We start from the raw sequence: 20,180 nt of genomic DNA, 5'->3' as shown, positions 1-20,180 counted from the left end.
GTACTCTGGGAGCCGGAGGGGCGCAGCGCGGGAGGCCGCAAAACGGGCGGTTTTTGATAGACACAAATGTACCATATGTGTAAATACACCACTACTGTTCACTGGCCCATGCGCCCTCCCAAGCGGTCGAAGCTCGATGACTCGAAGACTACAGGACGGGTCTGTCACCGAATCCTCCAAGTCGTTATCCCACTTGACCTGGATGCCGTGTCAGGAACGTGGGTGGGTGGAACAACGTTGAAGCGATCGACATGCACACGAGGGCGGGACATGGTGCAAGTCACGTTTGGTACCGTACCCTCGTCGTGGGCAGGGTTGGGCAGTGAGGTGAGGTGAGATGAGATGGGGTGAGGTGCCTAGTGGCGAGCGGCAGAGCTTATCGCCGAAATAACCTGCCCAGGCAGAAAAAACGAAAAAAGAAGATAGCAAGGGGGGACCCATAGAAATGATTCAACAGGTATTCCGAGAATCAAAGGTAGAATGCGCCGTGTTTTCCTCGTTACAAGGCTTGGCTTCTGTTTGGAGAGAAGACTGACTGGCGGCTGCAGAGTTGAAAGCTGAGCTGGCAGCGGTGAGCAGCAAGGGGTGGTGGGTGGCCAGGGAGCTGTCATGGTGAAAGAATAGGCTTGTGAGGTCTGAATTGGAATGTCGACGCTCGAGGGGGGGGTCCCAAGGGGCCAAGAACGTGGCGCCCGTGTCGTCGGTTGAACGTTTGGGGTCTTGGTGGGCTTCCTCTTCCCGCTTTGTTCCCACACACCACCGAGACGAGAGACAGAAGCGTGGTGGGTGGGTGTCGAGGGTTGCCGGTGGCAGCGATCAGCAGTCTGCCGGCTAGCGCTCGAATCGCGCGTCTGATGGGAGAGCCTCCTCCCCCTCCCCAAAACGATGACGGGTCTTGCGGGCCCCTGGTCGACCATTACTCGATGTGCTTCCCCGTCGATACCAGGGCTGGTAAGGTCCCGTCAGGGCCTTCTCCGGAGGCGCGACCGGGGCGTATATATGGGCTTGTTCCGTAGCCGTAGCTTCTCCCGGCTGGGTTTACTGGACTGCAAAGTGGTGTGCGCAAACAATCGAAGCCATCGACAGTCCTACGTACCTACGTACCTATCTACCTACCTAGGTCGGTACCCTAGGTGGCCCGGTCCTCTGTCAGCAGCCTCGCTTGTTTCTCTCAGGCCTCTTCACAGCACCGCAGCCTCTGTACAGATTCACTATTTCCTCCTGCTCCCGGGTATCGACCCACTTTGGCCTGTCTGTCACCTTCCTTGGGTGCCTACCTACCTACCTTAGGTACCTTACCTTACCTTACCTTCGGTACCTTACCTTACCTTACCTTAGGTACCTCACCTTACCTACCTGACCTTAGGGTAGCGACCTACTCAAGGCCTTGCCGCCATCGTCACCACCCATTCTTTCTCCCTCCTTTACCCAAGCATCAACCACAGCAGGCCTCCGCTGCAAGCCTCTGCTCGGTCCACAACCGTGGCCATGGTCTCTGCCAGCACGGACGACACCAAGATGGGTGCCGCTGACCCGGCTCCCGACGTTCCTCGTCCTGTCGATACTGAGCCTCGCTCTGTCGATACTGAGCCTCGCTCTGTCGATACTGAGCCTCGTTCTGCCGAGACTGCGGTCGAGACCCCCACCACAACATCACCTCCCCACAACGGCCCCGGCAAGTGGTGGCAGGTCCGTCTCTTCCGTGGCATGATCAACGATGTCCGTCGTCGAGCACCCTACTACGGCAGTGACTGGAAAGACGCCTGGGATTACCGTGTTGTGCCTGCGACGGTGTACATGTACTTTGCCAAGTAGGTCCCAAAAGAAAAAGCTACGGACCGTCTGCCAACAAGAACCTTTCGATTGACAGAGCGCAGCATCTTGCCGGCCCTCGCCTTCTCCCTCGACATGTTCACCAGCACCGGCTCCAGTTACGGCGTCAACGAGGTCCTGTTGGCCTCCGTCCTCGGCTCCGTCCTGTTCTCTCTCTTCGCGTGCCAGCCCCTCGTCATCGTCGGTGTGACGGGGCCCATCACCGTGTTCAACTAGTACGTCTCCCTTCTACAGACCATCGTCTCCCCCCCTCTACCAATGATCTGATCTGGGCCAATCCTGACCTCGACAGCACCGTCTACGACATCATGGAGCCCACTGGTGTCAACTATCTCGCCTTCATGTGTTGGATCGGTATCTGGTCGCTCATCCTTCACTGGATTCTTGCCATCACCAACTCGTGCAACTGGCTGCGATGGGTCACCCGCTTCCCCTGTGACATCTTTGGCTTCTACGTCGCCTTCATCTATCTGCAGAAGGGCATCCAGGTGCTCGAGCGACTCCCCGACGGACCTGGCTTCTACCTGTCCATCGTTGCCGCCCTGCTCGTCTTCATGGTCGCGTACATCTGCGGCGAGCTCGGGACGAGCGGTCTCTTCCACCACCACATCCGCGTCTTCCTCAAGGACTACGGCACACCTTTGACGCTCATCTTCTTCACCGGTTTCGTCTACATCGGACGCATGTCTGACGTCCACCTGGAGAGGCTACCCACCAGCGTCGCCTTCTTGCCGACGGCGGACCGCGACTGGCTTGTCGATTTCTGGAACATCAGCGTTGGCGACATATTCCTGGCTCTGCCCTTTGCCATTCTTCTGACCATCCTCTTCTGGTTCGACCACAATGGTATGTATCCTGTTTCTCCCCCCCCCCCCCCCCCCCCCGTTTCTGTATGGCGAAACGCTAACCCACCGCAATAGTCTCCTCGCTCATCGCACAAGGCACCGAGTTTCCTCTTCGAAAGCCTCCTGGCTTTCACTGGGACTTCTTCCTGCTTGGCCTCGCCGTTGGTGTCGCCGGTATCCTCGGCCTTCCTTTTCCCAATGGCCTCATCCCCCAAGCCCCCTTCCACACCGAAGCTCTCACCGTCAAGAAGGCTCGCCCCGAAACAGACGAGAAGGGCAACCTGACGGGCTCCCATGTCGTCGAGCCGAGCCACGTGGTTGAGCAGCGCTTCTCAAACCTCGCGCAAGGCCTGCTTACGCTCGGTACCATGACCGGCCCACTGCTCGTCGTCCTCCACCTCATCCCACATGGTGTTCTTGCCGGCTTGTTCTTCGTCATGGGTGTCCAAGCCCTCGAAGCCAACGGCATCACAGCCAAACTCCTCTTCCTCGCTCGCGATCGAGCTCTCACGCCGCCGGCGCACCCACTGCGTCAAGTCCGCCGTCGTGTCATCTGGATCTTTGTCGGCATTGAGCTGCTTGGGTTTGCCGTCACGTTCGCCATCACGCAGACAGTGGCAGCCGTGGGCTTCCCCGTGTTCATCATGCTGCTCATTCCTGTGAGGGCCCTGCTGTTGCCCAAGTGGTTCACGGTCCGGGAGCTCGCCGCCCTCGACGAGCCGACTGCCTCGCCGTTCATCATGGAGAACGTAGGAGGCGCATACGGCGGACCACCCGCTGGAGCCGACGACGTGGAAAGGGCCGTGAGCGCCACGGCGGCGAGGAGGCCGAGCAGGAGATACAGCGAGCAAGAACTGCGACACCGTGACGGGGTGTTTGCTTCTCCTGGAGCTCCGAGACGCAGCGAAGAGGATGTCGCAGAACGGGGCATGTTGACGAGCACGGCAACTAGGAGGAGCAGTCGCGGTGCGGCAAGCTCGAGGGCAGCGCTGAGCCGCGTCGGCTCGGGGGGTTCGAAGCACGATTAAGCGGCTGATCATGCACGTGAGCGTTTTCTTTTCCTTTGCAAAGCATTTCATGCGAGATACCACGATTTATAGGTATATAGACACATACGGAGAGGGAGAGAGGGAGAGAGAGAGATACAATATTTGTAATAAATGTCGGAGAGTCTTGTGTAAACACATTCCTAAATCATATCACGACTTTTATGTGATTTGAAACTGATGAACGCCAGATCGCTAATGCCAAGCCCCCCCTATTCCTCATCGCTGCTTTCCATGACAAACCCGCCCTTGATCCTTTTCCGCGGCCTCGCGCTCGGCACTGGCAGGTCATCTTCATCCTCGTCGTCCATTTCGACGTCACCGTCAGCATCCACGACCCCAGACCCTTTCCGCTTCCTACCCTCTTGGCTTGACGACGCAGACGGCTCTTCACCATTGTCGTCTTCATTCTCCTCATCTGTCCCCGCCCCGTGGATATCGGCAAGCAGAACATCGTCGTCATCGTCATCACCCACCGCTATCAACTGCGGCTCCTTCCTCGCCGCCGGCACAGCGACCTCGGACACGTCCACCCCGGCGGCGGCGGCCTTGGCCATCCTCTTGCGCTGCGCCTCCTCGCGCGCGAAGAAGGCGGCATCGCGCTCGTCGTCCGTCTCGTCGTCGCTCGCCGCGACGTAGAGCTGCGACTTGATCTTCTCCAGCTTGGCCCTCTCCCTCTCGCGGCGGGCGCGCGCTCGGTCCCGGGCCGCTTCGTCATCGTCGTCGGAGCCCGAGGCATCCGGGTCCCGTTCGCGGCGTTTGCGGACATGCCTTGTCTTGTTCTTCTTCTTCTTCTTGCCGTCGACGACCTTGCGCTCTGTCGGTCCGCCGGCGGGGAAGAGGGCTGCGTTGGCGACGTCGCCGTCTTCTTCTTCGTCGTCGTCGTCCTCGCCCTCGCCGTCGTCGTCGTCGTACTGCGCCTTTTTGCGCGTGGCCGTCTTGCGGCGGAGCTGGTGCTCGGCGAGGACGCCCTCTTCGAAGACGGGCGGGCTGAACTCGGCCTTGTTGATAAGATCGAGCGTCTCGCGCAGTTGGTCCGGGGTCGCCGACGCGGGGACGACCCAGAGGCTGTCGGGAGACTCGTCGATGGCGGGAGCGTGACGCTCGAGCCCCGCGAGGCGCATGAGGAGGCGGAGGTGGGCATTCTTGAACATGGCTGCCTGGCGGGCATCGTTGTCGGGACGGGCAGCTGGGAGGGTCGCCGTGTTAATCTTCAGGGTGCTGCTGACAGGAGAAGGGGGACGCGGCGGGCGCTTGACTTACTGTACGGCATGAAGCTGTCTGCTGGCTTGTCGACCGGCTCGTCGTTGTCGCCCGTTGCCTCGACGGAGGGGAGGATCTCTTCTGCTGCCGCGAGAGCGCGGCGCTCCTGCTCGGCGTTGGTGAGGATCTTCTTGACCCACGCGATGTGGTCCGACTGGCTCTTGTCGAGAAGCACACCAACGGCAATGGCCATCTGCTGCTCGCGGTCCTCGGTGTACTTGAACTCGAGATCAGCTGCGGGTCGGGGCCTTGACGTTGAGATTGTCTGCTTCTCAAAGCCGTATTCGAGGTAGTGCGCCGTGCTGCTAATCTTGGAGAAGAGCATCTCGATGAGGAGGGCCGGCCTCTCGTCGATCTTCTTGAAGCACTTGCGCAGGATCTGCTTCGCCAGCTCCTCCCACTCCTTGTACATGCTCGACGCCTTGTCCAGAGGTTCAGGGCCCTTGACCATCTCGTGGAGGAGGTGGACAATGTCCACGCGGAACAGCATGACGCTCGCGTCGTGCTTGAAGGCCACGCGGTAGAAGTAGCGGTGGGCGCGCTTAAGTTGCTCGTCGCTGAGATCTTTGTAAAACTTGGTGAATGCCACAAACGTGTCGACGACGCCTTGTGGCGTGAAGCGGGCGCTGAACCGCTGAAAGTCGAACTTGCGCTCCTTGGTGGTCAGCTCGGCGTTCTTCTCGTCGTCCCCGGAATCATCGGCTTCGTCTTCGTCGCCCTCGCCATCGGCCGACGCTTCTTTGGCCGCCTTCTTCTTGCGCCTCGTCCTCCGCCGAGACCGGACTTGCATGTCCACGTTTTGTTTTGAGTATGCCTCCAAGATGCGTAGGAAGTGATGTGTCAGCTCCGTGGCGGCATCGAGATAGTCGAAACCCTGCTCCTTGTACTGTCTCACGACGTTGGCTATCAGATCGTGCATGGCGTCTTCGTAGAACAGACGGCTCAGTGTATTCTCCGCGATCTCCTGGTCGTCCTCGTTGGGCGAATGGGACATCTCCTGCACCGTCAGCAGGATCTGCGTGAGACACCTCATTGAGGCGGTCAATTCTGGCCAGTCCTTATGCTCCCAGGCCTGGGTCATGGTCCTGTTGAGAGTGATAAAGGTGGACTGGTTGAGGACGGCGGCGACCAAGTTGAAGCTGCTGACTTCCTCTGCCGAATTCTTCGGCGCAGAAGCGCGCTGCGAGCTCTTCCGGGTTCGCTCCGCCTCCAAGAACCACGCCACCAGATACAGAAACTGTCTCCGGTGGTATGACAGCACGTGTGAGGCCTCGCGGTCGATGGACTTTCTGACATGCTCAAATAAGGGGTTGAAGCCGGCATCCAGGAATTCCTCGACAAAACTCCTCAGCTGCGAGTAGGCACGAGCATCCAGCTTCGGCAGCTCGCCTAGATCCTTCATGTGCGAGTCCGTCTTTGACCTGGCCTTGCGGGGCGGCTTGAACTTTTTCGTCTCGTCCATCTTCTTCCGCCTCGAGGCCACATCCACCAGAGCTTCCTGTCCGGAGACTGCAGTCATCTTGCCGTCGGCGCGCTTCACCCAGATGACCGTGCCGAAGCGGTTGTGACGTGTGGGCCCCTTGCGGTTCTGGGCCTTGAGCATTGCGTTCTCCTTGCCCATCATGACCGACAGCTCATCCGCCTTGGCCTTGTTCACCTGCTGCTCACTCATGAACAGCTTTTTGACGTCAACGCGCTTGACGAGATGGTAGATGATCTCCATGATGGTCACGTCCTCGGTCCGGAAGTCCTCGCCCATGTTGGATGCGATGGTCAGGAGGACCATGAAGATGTCTTGGTAGGAGAAGGCGTCAATCGTAGCCGAGCGAGAGATCTGTGACTCCTCGCCCTCATATTTGACGTTTGGCTGGGGCTCGATCATGGCGACATTCCTCAAGAAGAAGAGCACCAGCTTGATGATGCCCTGGTCTCGCGGGGCGCGCTCCCCAATCGGCGCGGCCATGGCCGGGAGGGCAACCCTGGCTGCGGCGTGCAGGATCCGCGCACCGTCAAAGTTGATGATGGATCGTTTGTAGCCGACTTGTGCGAGCTGCAGGGCGGGCATGTGTCGGTGATGGTTGACTGTCGTCTGCTCGGGATCGCGCTCCATGGGCCACGTCAGCGGCACCATGATTTCGAAGCACGCGAGTGCGATCCTCGATCTAAACTTGTTGTCGGTGGAATTTTCAGGCCATGTCGCCAGGATGGGAAGCAGGTCGCCATCGATCAGGTTGGCTTCCGCGATGCATCGTGCGACGTCCATGCGGTTCGTCTTCTCGTCGTAAAACCGTATCCATTTCTTCAAGTCGCGGAGGACCTCGAGAGCGTCGTCTCCCAGGTTGTAGCGTCCGTCGTCATCTGCGCTGATGCCACCGAGCTGTACCAGGGTCAGCTTTTGGAATGGAGCGTCCAGGCGCGGCAGAGCAGCAACTTACAGCGGAGACTAAGCTGTTGATGTGTGCCCGTACTTCGGGATGGACGATGTCTGTTGTCCCATCTGGCATCTCCATGATGGCAATGGGCGAGGAGGGCACTTGGAATCTATTCAGTACCGATCCCAGTGGCTCACAGCAGGCATTGGGTCTGGATGGTTGGTGGGGTGACTCGGCGATATGGGCATCCAGCAACCCAGAATCCTGACCCCCATACAATTCTCCAGGGAGACGCGCCTTGACGCGTTACAACGCGAGTGTGAGTTGACCGGTAGTTCTCCGGGTAAACTGATCTGTCGATAAGCCATTGGGTTTCCGCTTATCTAAGGCCGAGGTTAGCCGAGGGTCGTGATCTCATGCTGCTGCTGCTGTCGTGCCGAAGGTCGAGATGGAACTTCTTGCAAGACACGCTTCAACTCATGAAAGGACAGATTCGTGACGAAAACAACTGCTAGTAAGACATTCTATCCAATATCTACAATCATATTTTCAAAGACATTGTTGGTTGTCAGCCTCCCCCCGGCTCACTGCGATTTCCAACCTCAGCAGCTCAATCACTCTGCCACCCCCCCTCCCCAAAACCCTGCCGCAACCTTGAATCCTCATATTTCCAGAAATGGCGTCCACCATCGCGAGAATGCGGCCCGTGGCCCGGGTTGGGAGTCAAGCGAGATATTTCAGCTCTTCGCTAAGGCTGGATGCCGCCGCAAAGGTGCAGCGACTTGGAGTTATCGGCGCAGGCCAGATGGTGAGTTCTCGCGTACCATGTGACAATTGAAGCAGCAAGGCGAAATGCCAACGATACTGGTCACTGACACACCGCAATGCAGGGTCTGGGAATTGCGCTCGTGGCCGCTCAGAAGGCTCAGGTCCCGGTCACTGTCGTTGACACGTCCGAGGCATCCCTCAAGAGGGGCATTGCATTTGCAGGTTCGTGCACTGTGGTGCGGGCGCGGCGGATGTCAGAACTGTTGTCACTCACAACCCCTCAGAGAAGCTCCTGGCCAAGGACGTGGCCAAGTCGAGAATCACACAGGAGCAGGCGGACCACGCCCGGTCCCTTCTGACGCCGGCCAGCTCGCTCGACAAGCTGTCGGACGTGGACTTTGTCATTGAGGCTGTGCCCGAGATCCCCAAGCTAAAGTTCGACATCTTTGCGCAGCTGGCCGAGATCTGCCCCAAGCATGCCATCCTTGCCACCAACACGTCGTCCATCTCCATCACGAGCATCGCCGCCGCGACGACCAAGAACCCGACGGATACGTCGGCAAGCTCCCGCGTCGTGTCGACCCATTTCATGAACCCCGTGCCGGTGCAAAAGGGCGTCGAGATCATCAGCGGCCTGCAGACGAGCCAAGACACGCTCGACACGGCAATTGAGTTTTGCAGGGCCATGGGCAAGATCACGTCCGTGTCCGCGGATTCGCCTGGCTTCTTGGCAAACCGGATTCTGATGCCGTACATCAACGAGGCTGTCATCTGCCTCGAAACGGCGGTCGGCGACCGCGACTCGATCGACGCCATTATGAAGAACGGCACCAACGTGCCCATGGGACCCTTGCAGCTCGCTGACTTTATTGGGCTTGATACATGCCTGGCCATCATGAAGGTCCTCCACGAGGAGACGGGCGATTCCAAATACCGACCTAGCGTGCTGCTGCGCAAGATGGTCGATGCCGGGTGGCTGGGTAAGAAGAGCGGCAAGGGTTTCTACGACTACTAGAGGAGGGGCAGAGAAGGTGGGGGGGGAGGGGAGGAGGCTTGGAGGAGAGTGCCAAGAAGTCCGGGGGAACCTCAGCTGCGAGATGGGCTGAGAGGCAGAGAAAGCGAGAGACAGGAGAAAATGCCTCGAGAGATAGTTTCCACTGAGCCCGGCAATATCGACAAGTCTTGGCAGTGCACTTCGTCATTGGATGCTGAGGCTATGAATGAGGCCATGATGCTTGGCGCGCCTTCGTCAGGTCATATGTTGAAATCAGCATGTGGGCGGGGAAATTGCTGGTTGACGTTTCGGAGGGTCACACTGGGGTGCCGGGCAATTGGACGATGGCCTAGAACACCAGCGCGGGTAGGTAGGTCAGTCCCGTCGGCGTGTATCTTGGGGAGGTCATCCGTATGCCAAGCTGTCATCTATCTGAAAGGTGTCTACTGCCTGTCGAGCGTTTCAACGGAACGGGTGCAAACGAAAAGACAGGAATAGCAACACGCTCAGCAACTGAAGTGCTGTGTGTCTGATGCACACTTTAGTCCAGACAACCAAAAGCCAGATAGGGCGGTAGCGATCGCGAGTCTAGCCAACGTGGGCCTGGGGCGATCTGCTTTTGTCGGGAGGGTCCAGCGCCCAACCCAGCCAGCTGGACGGCCTGGCTCACTCACATCTACCACAGGGTAGGGACGTGGTGGTCAGCGCCCTGAGCACGCAGGGGGTCACGTACCGTGTAGAGGTTTCGTTAAGGGGGGGCAGAGATTAAGACGGCAAGAAGGGGGGGAGGAACCAAATCTCCCGTCACGAGTATCATCACAGCCAGATGAACGGGATTTGATCGTCTGAGGCGCGACTCATGAGACTGCCGCTTTGCACGCGCGCGCTGGCTGTTTCCCATGCTGCTTTGGGCCGGGTAAGATGAAGAAGGACCGGGCATATCCGTCGTGCTGGCGACGAAATTAAACTTTGAGCGACATGTCGGCTGAGTAGGGCCAAGAGTGAACATGTCTGTCTATTCGCAGAAACATGGGACAAAGCATCGAGGCATAAACAACAGGACGCAGACGAGCGCGAACTGCACCTGTCTTGGCAAAGCCTCGTCGACTGATTCTTTTCTTGGCACCACTCGCTCTCCATCTCTCTCCTCTTCCGGCCTGGTGTGAGAGGAAGCCGACTTGGACCATGACACTCGGGCCATGCACCAACCTTGGCTGTGGTCTCGGGGCATCTGGCGGGGGGTGCGGCTTTACCTGACGATGAACGTCTCAGAAGGACCATAGCCCTACGGGCCCCCCGTCGTCTGCTCGAGTCCCGGCACGGACTGACGAAGGTCCTAATGAGAAGCGGCGAGAGGGGTTTCCTTCAAAAACAGCTCAAAAAGCTTCAACAGAGTTCAGACGACGACGGCCAAAAGGGAATAGGGTCAATAGTTTGGGTGGTCCCATACGTGAATGGGTCGGGGATCTTCCCTCTGACCATGAGAACCATGACTAAGTTGCGAAGTGCCGACCCACGCTGATCTCAAGGCTCCCCTTCCCAGCGGCAGTCACCAGACAGCCCTGCTTTTGCCAAGATGAATGAATGCCCGCTGCAAGCTGCAAGCTGCAAAGCTGGAAGCGGCAACTTGCAGCGCTAGATTTCGTGGAAACCGCGGGGTCTGACGGTGCCTGCCTGCCTGCGCCTGCTTGTTCCTGCTTGTGCTTGTGCTTGTGCTCGCGCAAGCGCGTGCGCCTACTACAGGTCTTCCGGCCTCCCGGCCTCCCAGTCTCCCAGTCTCCCGGCCATCTGGCCCTGCTGCACGACCCGTCGTTGTTTGTTCCCGGCCACAGGCTGGCCGCTCATGGGTACCTCCCTAGGTACCTATGATGGAGAGCGTATGGCACTTGCCTCAAGCCACCCTCCGACGGCAAGCTCGTGGAGCCTCTCCGCCACCTCAAGGTCAGGCAGCAAGCTCATACGCTTGCAAGGCAAGTACCGTACGAGTAGATAAGCAGGTAAGTTAGGTATCGATCTTCCTACCTACCTACCTCTATTGGATTAAGGTAGGTCCCTTGCGCCACGCGAGCTAAGAATCACCTGGCTGTTCAACCAAGGTACCTTACCTAAGGGAGGTAGGTACCGATAGGCACGTATGTAGCCCTAGCTCGCGCGGGCAGTTGCTGCTGCCTGCGCCGCCCCTGGCTAAGGTCCAAATGTGCCGGAGCGCGGCATCACCAAGTGAGGCGCGGCAGATGCTGCAACCTTGGCAGTCACGGCCAAGCGGCCACTGCCAAGCCGACACACTGCGACTTGGACTGCCAAGAACAGACCACATCAGAGCACAGCCAAACTTGTGACCTCACCTAGCCATCGTTTCCCTTCCGCCGACGAAAAGTCAACCCATCCCATCGGTCACTTCCATCCACTGTTCATCAGCCAGCCCCAAGCAAAACTAACCTTGGACTTGAATTCGCTAGTCGAACAGGGAATCCCTGGACCACCCTCCATCCATGAATCAACCCTAGTCCTACCCATACCAGGTAGGACCCAAAATCTGCATCTTCGAGGTGTGTCGATAATCCTGACGAGCACTCGAAACGAGTCAGGCGGCCCAAGGCCATCGAGGAATCCGAAGACACAGTTGCGTTGCTTGTGCGTCTCCTCCCCCCCCCCCTTCTTTGGCCCAAAGGGCCAAGACATTACCTGGAACCTGGGTACCCGGCCGCGCCGCGCCATACGAAGGACTATCATGCCCTCAACGCATTACCCTCGCAAGCTTCGACGACTCCCGTTAGATCGACAATCTGGCTCCCGCTGACATCTCATCGTCGACACTTGACAGGACTGCACGTCCACTTGCAGCCCCAACCTGGTCGTGACCACGATTCTGACACGCACGAAATTAGAATGCGACCACCCTGCCGCCGCCAAGCAGCCCGAAAGTCACTGTCAAGCTTCGTTGATTGCAGGGACCAAATCGACTGACGACAGACAACTTGGGAACAGCTCACCCCCCTCCACCAAGCCAGCGTGGTACGAGATGGACGTCCTAGCCAATCTCGGTGGCAATCGCCGAACTCTGTGTCCCCCGAGGCTACTTCACCCCCGACGACACGGCTACTTGCCGTGCATGCGCTGTGCTGTGCTGGTGTGCTGTGCAGCAACTCAGGTACAAGGGGACGGCGGGGGGCCACGGGGCGTATTGTCGCGAAGCAGCAACATGGGGCACACCTCTGTGGCTGACCTTTGGTTGTTGAACACGGCCACGACCGCGTGGCACGAACAAGCCGTAAGCCATGTCGTTGTTGATCCGCCACTTTACTGGTATGCCTCTGCCCTGGTTGTCTGACATTGCCACCGTAGGACTCCCAAAAGTCCGTCACCCGCTCGACAGGTAGATGGGTCGCCAGCGGGGTCGTCGGGGACGAGGCGACGACGACTTGAGAGCTCCAGCAAGCGGGGCTGTCCACCACCGGCAAGCCAACCGGGACACTGGAGCCCTCGGTGTCGGTGCACCATTAGACCGGTCGCGCTCGCGCACCACCAGAAGCGCCAGAAGGCCCAGAGAAGCATCCACAGGGCCCCTGACACCATTTCCTGCCCCACGGCTGCCGTGCTGTCGGAATCTTCCAGCGCACTTCATCTCCCCCTAGCATCGACGTGTCGCCGACCAAAAGCCCAACAAGGTTAGGCGCTCGACAAGCCGTTGTGTCAAGTTTACAGGCTTGCCGATGCTTAGATTGCGCCAGGGTGGTCTGCCACAACTCAAATCATCCACAACCTGACCTCACTTTAGGTTACAAGCCGTGTGTCGAAAAGCTGGCATGAGGCTGGTGGAGAAATTGGGGGCGGATTGGCGGGCTTTCGACAACTTTGCCCATGGCGTCGAATGTTTCGTACACATCATGTTGCAGATCTTGACAGCCAGATCCTCCAGGAAATGAAGCATTTCCAGCCTGCCATGGTTGTCGGTCCACCCAGTTCAACGAAATGTTGCTGCCTGTCCACAAAGTCCACCCTTTCGGAATCTCGCAGGGCCAACGGAAGACGCGACGAAACCCTTGCTCACCGCAGGCTTCTCAAAATGATCGCCCTCATAAGATGGCGCATAGGCGCCAAGAAAAGCATCGGGGCATCCGAATGCGAGGGTTGAATGTGGCACAAGGCTCGGACGCGACGCGTCCACGAACACCTCGAACCTTGGGCTGTTTCGTCTGTCCAGTTGTGCACAACGCGTGCCTGACTGGTGCATGTCAGAACGGATTGGGCTTCAGGGGGGTGTGGAGTGTCTCTTTCGGCAGGGCTAGGTTGGTGAGAGAGTGCCAGGACCAACACGTCGATGCGGTTCCTTCGGTAAAATGGAGAGAGTTTGAAGGCACGAGTCGTTGCGTCTGTGGGCCTCACCAAGATTAATGAGCAATGATCGCTGATGAGCCGTGATCGCTGATGGATGGAAGGACGGCAATCGATCACATCAAACCAACACGGTATTTTCTTGCGGCAGACCACACCCCCGCAAGGGATGAAACCACGGATGACATCCGGATTGCTCAGGACCAGCAAGTTGCAGACCATTTTTCTCTTCGGGTCCGTCGAGGTGGGAGCACAGACCTGAGTGACGAGCACTGAGGGCTGCCCACACACACTGTGGGACGCAACAACGCTCGATCGTGCCGGCGTGAGCGGGCACGGCGTCAAGCAGGACCTGACCCAAGCGCCCTGTACCCCTGACTTGGGGGCTCCAGTTCTCGCAACAAAGCGATCTACCCGTTCTCGGTCCAGTAGGAATCTGCGGCCGCTCCGCGGCCCTACCAAAGCGGCATTTACCCCTCGAACTCAAGAGCACAGCACCCAGTTTCTGGCCGTGTATTGTCAATTGCCAGTGGCGCCCTGCCACCAGCCCGATCTCGAAGTCAGTCAGTTGTCGAAGGTTTTCCGATCGCTTCGACGTTTCGTGCCGTCCTCGGCACTCGGGAGCAATCAGAATAACATCCTCGGTGCGAAGGGTACTGGTGCATATCTTCGCAAGGCGGCTGCACTCTGGTCCCTGGTGGCACAATCACACCTATCAGCCTGCGGCCTGTTCGGAGCAAGTTCCCACAGAACCGACGGCAGCGAGTGCGAGCCTGACGATTGACTTGGGAGGTCATGGTCCGAATCAGCACCAGTCCATGGTTCGGGTTACAGGCAGGGCGTGGGCGCTGACTGTTGTTGCTGGTCACTTTCAATGCTAGGTACCCTATTCAAGGTAGCATTACGGTCTATGCCGTCCTGACGGTGCCGTCTCACTTCACATGGCGTATCAGTCACCCGACGGGTCCTCTCTGCTGGCCCCTCCCATCGCCTCCGCTGTCGCCCACACGTGGTGGTGAGGAAGTTTCGCGTGAGCACCACCACGAGGGGGAAGCACCCTACGTCCTGTCAAGTGCCGCTATCGGTGGTGTCTCGCGCGACTGGGCTAGAAGCACAACCCAATTCACTAGGCAGGGAGTGCGCTCCACAGCACAAACCTTGGGCTCCAGCTTGCTAGTGCCGAATGGTCACTCTTTCATCCCAATAATGTCGACATGCAACATATTCTTAGAGCAGGTAGCATGACATCAAGCAGTACGCATGCGAGTGGTGAAGGAGTTGTTCATGCCCTCCTGCTCTGCCATGGACCTGCACTCGTCTTCATGCTGCATCGCGCGCCAGAATGAGCTACTCGACTCATTGGGAGTCGGAACACCGTGAACAGGCCACCTGTTGGCGGGACAGTGTAGCTTGCTCAGGCACCCCACACGTGTCTTTCCACTCGCACGCTACTGCTAATCCAGTACGGTACTCATGTGACCATGGCGATACTCACTCCGATGCCATTTTCACCGTTCACACTTCATACGGAGGAGGCAGGGTTCTCAATTATTATTCAGCCGTTGCGAAACCCTCTGTTCTCGTTCCTACGGCTCGGCAATGCCATGGCAAAGCACGGCTGACGGAGTGTGTGCGGGCGGGCGCAAGGCATGGCGAGACACCGCGCGGGAGCCAGAGATCTGACTAGAAACCTTGGTGATCTGCCCCGTGCTCGGCCCCTGTCACCCGCGTCCTTGCACGGGTTCTGCCAGGGGTTAAGGCATCGCCGGTCTCTTTCGCCCCCCCCCCCCCTCCCAAAAGTCGTGGAGCCTTCTGTTGTCTCGTCTTTTTCCGCCAGCCATACATTCCCTGTCCTTTTGTGGCTGCCGCCGAAATGTCCGCACCCCTCCCCTCCTCTCCTAACCTGCACACCCTGCCCACAGACTCTACCTAGAGAGCCACACCCTCCAAACCTGTCGATCTTCCCAAATGGAACCCCTGTCGCGTCCGCTCTTCGACAACGGTCATGCGTTCATCCGTGGAGGTCGACGCAGAGCTAATGGCTACGAGGCCAATGAAGCTCTCTCATGGCAGGTCCCTGCCGGCCGCCCAAGACTGAGAAGGCCATCTGCTCCGGACCAGGTCTTTTCGTCCTTCGCCTATCCTCCGAGGGACATGTCTGACCTGTCTTAACCTTGTGCCAGTGGCATCCATGTTAGAAGGCGCCGATTTGCGGCAACCAATCTGCAGTGGGCGGGAGGGCAGTTTGGGTGTCCGCGAGCTCTCTGAAACCAACCTCGGCGGGCTGCTTGAGGGAAGGGGGTGGAACGCGCTCGCGCTCTTGAATCAGGCTCGAGGCTTCAGTCTCGCCATATCCTGGCCAGGTGGGGACCGAATCTCTCTCAGTACTCCGAAGCAAGGCTTACCCTTCGTGGACTGACGTCGAGACAACCACTGCCACTTTCCCAAGAACATCTGCCATCTTGTCACCCCTGGTCTTGGCCTGGCCATCTCTGGTCAACAAGGGCCAGGCTCTATGTCTCGCCGCGCCGCGCTGCTCGCCGCAGTAAATCGTCTGGTCCCATGCCACCATGGTACTGCATTAGCCATTCAGCCGGGCGGGGGGAGACTGGACGGCCGCTCTCTCACTCACACTCATGTGTGTGTGTGTGCGCCTTTCAGCGATCTCGAGACGAAGTAACGCTGGCAGGTCAGCCGCCCGCAGTGCGCACAACGTCTCCGTGTGAATAGAGGGTACGTGTTGTCTCGCAAGAAGCAATGGTAAAAACAAATAAGGCAGACAAGCAGCGCACAGATGACTCGGCGTGTGCTTTGCCTGCCATGATTCGGAGCAGAGATCTGATATGCTGCAAGCGTGTCGCCAAACCCTCATCCATGTACCGGGTGCCCCCCATACGACCCCATCACGACAAGGTCCATCACTGCGCCAGAGGCCCTGCCCCGTGCATGCCCTGCACGCCTCGTCGGATCCTGCCTCGACTTTTCTCCGCAAGGAACAGCGGCCCCCCCTCGGTATTGCTCCCACCTCCGTCATTCTAAAAACAGGGGGTTCCTGAGCAATGGTCCTTGCGGCTTGTTGCCTTTCAGACTGTGGCATCCTTGATGGGCGGTCTGACACTTTCCAGATGTAGGACGCCTCTGGTCGATCGACCCCCCGCATACCGTCGTCTGGCGCACCCTCGAATTTCTACATTATAACATCCTGCCTCGTGGAACCTGGGGTCGCCAAGTCCTACCTCTCTCTCTCAACTCATCAAGTGACACTCCTTCACGTTGAGACCTTCTCTCCTTACCAGGTACACATACTCATTCCGAGCATATCCCATCACTTCAACACACCGGCACTTCGACCACGGCACTTCCTTTTTGATCTCTCCTCGCGGATCGACCCGAACTACACCCGTCCTTCCACCACCATCCTCCGCTCTACATCGCGCATAGGCCGTCTTGGGTCTGGAGCCTTCGGAGAACTACCCGCCTACCCGTATCTCTCTGCCCCTTTGGGTCAACAACGAAGTCCGCCCAACTGAGTGATTTGTCTGGCTGCATACACGGTCAAATCGAGCACTAGCCGTTGTCTCTCTTTCCCTCTTCCTCCCTTTCTCCCGCCATCTCGAAGGGAGATCCGACTTGGTCCTTTTCACGAGGCCCGTTCGCCAGCCCCTTCTTTTTCCTCCTCGAGTTAGCTCTTCGAAGAGGTCGAGGACGCCCCTACCCGGCTCAGGGGATCTCCATCTAGGCAATCAGTCCCTTGGACTTGCGTACCGCCCCTGGCCGTCCAACCGCCGCTCCTTCAGCAGTCCAGTCCAGCGTCTTGTCACTCGCTTGCGTCTGCCCACCAGACCGCGGTCCCACCCACCCAGAAAGACACCACGTTCTCAGCAACCCGCAGCCCTTCCAATGCTAGTTACCAGGCATATTGATACCGAATCGAGCCACTGGTCCTTCAACAAGTTTGAGACCACCTCTCAGAAGCCATCTCGCAGCTCCTCACGCATGTCTAACCACCTCGACGCACCATTGTCGACGCAACCTGACTGGCAGGGACAGTATTCGTACTTGGCTCCCGAAAGCAGCATCTTCTCCCAACCGTACGAAGCCAGAAATGAGAGCGCGGGTGCTTCGCAGCCGCGATCTACCGCTGGTGGGCCTGGCCAGCTGGACGTCTCTGTGAAGCTGGATGCAAGCTCACCCGAAGCCCATCAGAAGAGTCCGGAGGCCCTATCACCAGTCATCAAGCAACGATCTCCCTCCGTGGAGCAGCCGGGACAACACCATCTCGAGGCCTCGACACCAAAAGCAGCAACGGCTCCAGCACATGAGCCACACTCGATGGCTCAGGACACCTCCAGCTTTCCAATGGCATCGGCGCAAGCAGCTTCTGCGGTCCAAACGGACCAAGAGCCAGGGAGCTCGTCGGTCCCGATCGCCAGCGAGGAAGAGACTGTCCTCCTGAAGGAAGAGGATGATGATGTCTTCGACGATGATGACATGGATGGCGACGAGAATCCGTCAGGTCAGCCACAGACCGCAGCAGAGAGGACCGCCCAACGGAGGAAGATGAAGCGTTTCCGGTAAGCAACTACAATACCAACTGCATGCACAGTAGTCATGGCCAGCTCCTAACACCAAGCAGTCTTACCCACCAGCAGACTCGTTTTCTGATGAGCGAGTTCGCAAAGCAGCCACATCCTGACGCAGCCCACAGGGAACGCTTGTCCCGAGAAATCCCTGGTCTGAGCCCACGGCAGGTCCAGGTTTGGTTCCAGAACCGGTATGAAAACAACGCCTGCCCTTGGACCTTGACCCCTTTCACTGACCTCTGTCAGCCGTGCCAAGATCAAGCGACTTACGGCAGATGATCGTGACCGCATGATCAAAATGCGAGCTGTGCCTGACGACTTTGACAACGTGCAGGCTCTTCACTCACCATACGGCGCGGTCCATGCGCTCGGGGCCCCGATGGCTTCACCTGTTGAGTTCGGCTCCTCTGCATACAGCGACCACATGATGAGACCTTTGATGGTGGACGTGCGACGAAGCGAGGCAGAGGACCACATGTCGCCAACCGGTCTGAGCCCAGCTTTTGGAAACATCGGTTTCAGCGCCTCGGCTTCATTAAGCAACTCTGATATACTATCCCCCATGTCCCCTACGACCAACGATCACCGATACGGATACAGCAGTCACCTCTCGCCCACGAGTGCCGGGCACAGACCAACAAATGCCTTTGGTCGACAAACCAGCCTCGACCAGTCCATGATGCATGGCCGGCAACACGCTCGTCCACTTCAACCGCTCCATCTTCGCGAGACGCTGTCAAGGTCACGGTCCGACAACCTGCAGTCACCTCTCCGATCCGGTATGTCATGGAAAGGAGACTCGATAGATTATACTACCTACGCCGGTGGCAGTACTAGCCCACAGATGAGCGGTCGTCAACAATCAGTCTACCAGCCGGAACAACTGAGTAGCGGCACCTCAGGCCCCAGCGGCATCGGCTACGACTCGGCCTCGTATTCCAGTAAGCTTCTTGTTGTATCTGATGACTGTTGTAGTGTTACATGCTAACGCCGCCACGTAGCCCACGCTTCTCAGTCTCCGCCAAACATCAACTACTCCAGTTACCAACCCTCCAGCTTGCAGTCCACTCAGAACAGACTGCGAAACAGAGCCTCCTCGGCGACATTCCCCCTGGGGCTCGATCTTCGCAACCAGTATAGATCCTCCTCGCTCCACTCTGCCAGCAGCCGCGACCTCTCCTCCGCCACATCGCACTTCAGCGGCACCTCTGCACCGAGCTACACAGCCAGCTACCCCTCCGCACCCCTGACTGCACCCATGGACTTTGCACTTCCCCGCACTCCCGGCAGCGCAAGCACCGGCCCCCGATCGGGTGTCCACGACTACTCGATGCCTCAGATGAGCGCACCCATCGCGCCTCCACATGATTTTGCCCAGGCATTCCAAGGCGCCAGCGTCAGGACCCCAATGCGAGACACTTTCACTGGTGGTCACCAGGCGACCGAGCACCGCAGCGATTACGGCACAGATTTCGGATCTGGATCGGCCTTGAAGAGGAAGCGAAGCTTCACCATGCCTGGAGGCGGGCCAGCTTCTCGGCCCGGAGCATACGGCAACTCGACCTGAGTGAAGAACATTTGAGCGAGCTATGGGCGAATCAAAAACTTGAGACGAACGTGAGACCATGGTCGAAAGTTCTTGTTGTCTATTCAACTTCACTTCTACAACTGCACATATTTACACCCGCTTTGGACCTGTGCCATTATTCATTTTTTTGGGTTTTCAGGGAGGGATTTTTTTTCTTGGGGATATACGGATTTGGCAACATAGCCGGAGGGCTATTCTGGGCGGCATGGTTCTCGGGGGATGGGCCCCCTTTTCCATTTGGCTTTGCGGGATCTTTTAGGATCAAGCCCAGCCCTGCACTGCATTTTTTACCTTGTTTGTCGATTTGCCGCAGAGCATGGCCAGCCGCAAGAAGAGCGTTGCTTTATGTTTGGAGTTTTGAAGGATGGGGTCGAAGGAGACATGGGACGGGATAAGGGGTGGCAGGCCAACGAAAACGGGACATGGAAGCACTTCTGTTGCAGAATCTCCACTTGGGCTTGCGTACCAATTCTTCTCCTTCTTTCTATTTCTCTTGCCTCTTGAACATGCTGTTTTCCTGCGAGCTCTGCATGTGGACTATCATGAGCCAGAT

General features: G+C 58.1%; 5 protein-coding genes across 5 annotated transcripts; 3 read left to right on the top strand and 2 right to left on the bottom strand.

The window, feature by feature from the left end:
• Positions 1-1,488: 1,488 nt before the first annotated feature.
• D7B24_008489 (uncharacterized protein) lies at positions 1,489-3,706 on the top strand (the record flags this gene model as incomplete). Its single annotated transcript, XM_028642576.1, has 4 exons — positions 1,489-1,811; positions 1,878-2,048; positions 2,126-2,679; positions 2,754-3,706. The coding sequence occupies 4 exons, from the start codon at positions 1,489-1,491 to the stop codon at positions 3,704-3,706; spliced, it is 2,001 nt and encodes a 666-aa protein (XP_028493599.1).
• Positions 3,707-3,936: 230 nt separating this feature from the next.
• On the bottom strand, positions 3,937-7,497 carry TOF1 (Topoisomerase 1-associated factor 1; the record flags this gene model as incomplete). Its single annotated transcript, XM_028642575.1, has 3 exons — positions 3,937-4,913; positions 4,988-7,364; positions 7,423-7,497. 3 exons carry the CDS (start codon positions 7,495-7,497, stop codon positions 3,937-3,939), a joined length of 3,429 nt encoding a protein of 1,142 aa, XP_028493598.1.
• A 538-nt stretch (positions 7,498-8,035) lies between these two features.
• D7B24_008487 (uncharacterized protein) lies at positions 8,036-9,142 on the top strand (the record flags this gene model as incomplete). The annotated part of the gene is made up of 3 exons (XM_028642574.1): positions 8,036-8,167; positions 8,250-8,349; positions 8,412-9,142. The coding sequence occupies 3 exons, from the start codon at positions 8,036-8,038 to the stop codon at positions 9,140-9,142; spliced, it is 963 nt and encodes a 320-aa protein (XP_028493597.1).
• A 6,508-nt stretch (positions 9,143-15,650) lies between these two features.
• Positions 15,651-16,028, bottom strand: D7B24_008486 (uncharacterized protein; the record flags this gene model as incomplete). The annotated part of the gene is made up of 2 exons (XM_028642573.1): positions 15,651-15,786; positions 15,862-16,028. The coding sequence occupies 2 exons, from the start codon at positions 16,026-16,028 to the stop codon at positions 15,651-15,653; spliced, it is 303 nt and encodes a 100-aa protein (XP_028493596.1).
• Positions 16,029-17,356: 1,328 nt separating this feature from the next.
• D7B24_008485 (uncharacterized protein) lies at positions 17,357-19,606 on the top strand (the record flags this gene model as incomplete). Its single annotated transcript, XM_028642572.1, has 4 exons — positions 17,357-18,030; positions 18,093-18,230; positions 18,286-18,980; positions 19,041-19,606. The coding sequence occupies 4 exons, from the start codon at positions 17,357-17,359 to the stop codon at positions 19,604-19,606; spliced, it is 2,073 nt and encodes a 690-aa protein (XP_028493595.1).
• Between the last annotated feature and the right edge of the window lie 574 nt (positions 19,607-20,180).

This window comes from Verticillium nonalfalfae (assembly GCF_003724135.2).
Source record: "Verticillium nonalfalfae strain VnAa140/NRRL 66861 chromosome Unknown scaffold_77, whole genome shotgun sequence".
Classification (NCBI taxonomy): Eukaryota; Fungi; Ascomycota; class Sordariomycetes; order Glomerellales; family Plectosphaerellaceae; genus Verticillium; species Verticillium nonalfalfae.
Note: the sequence above shows the minus strand (reverse complement) of the source record. Positions and strands in the feature narration are given on the sequence as shown.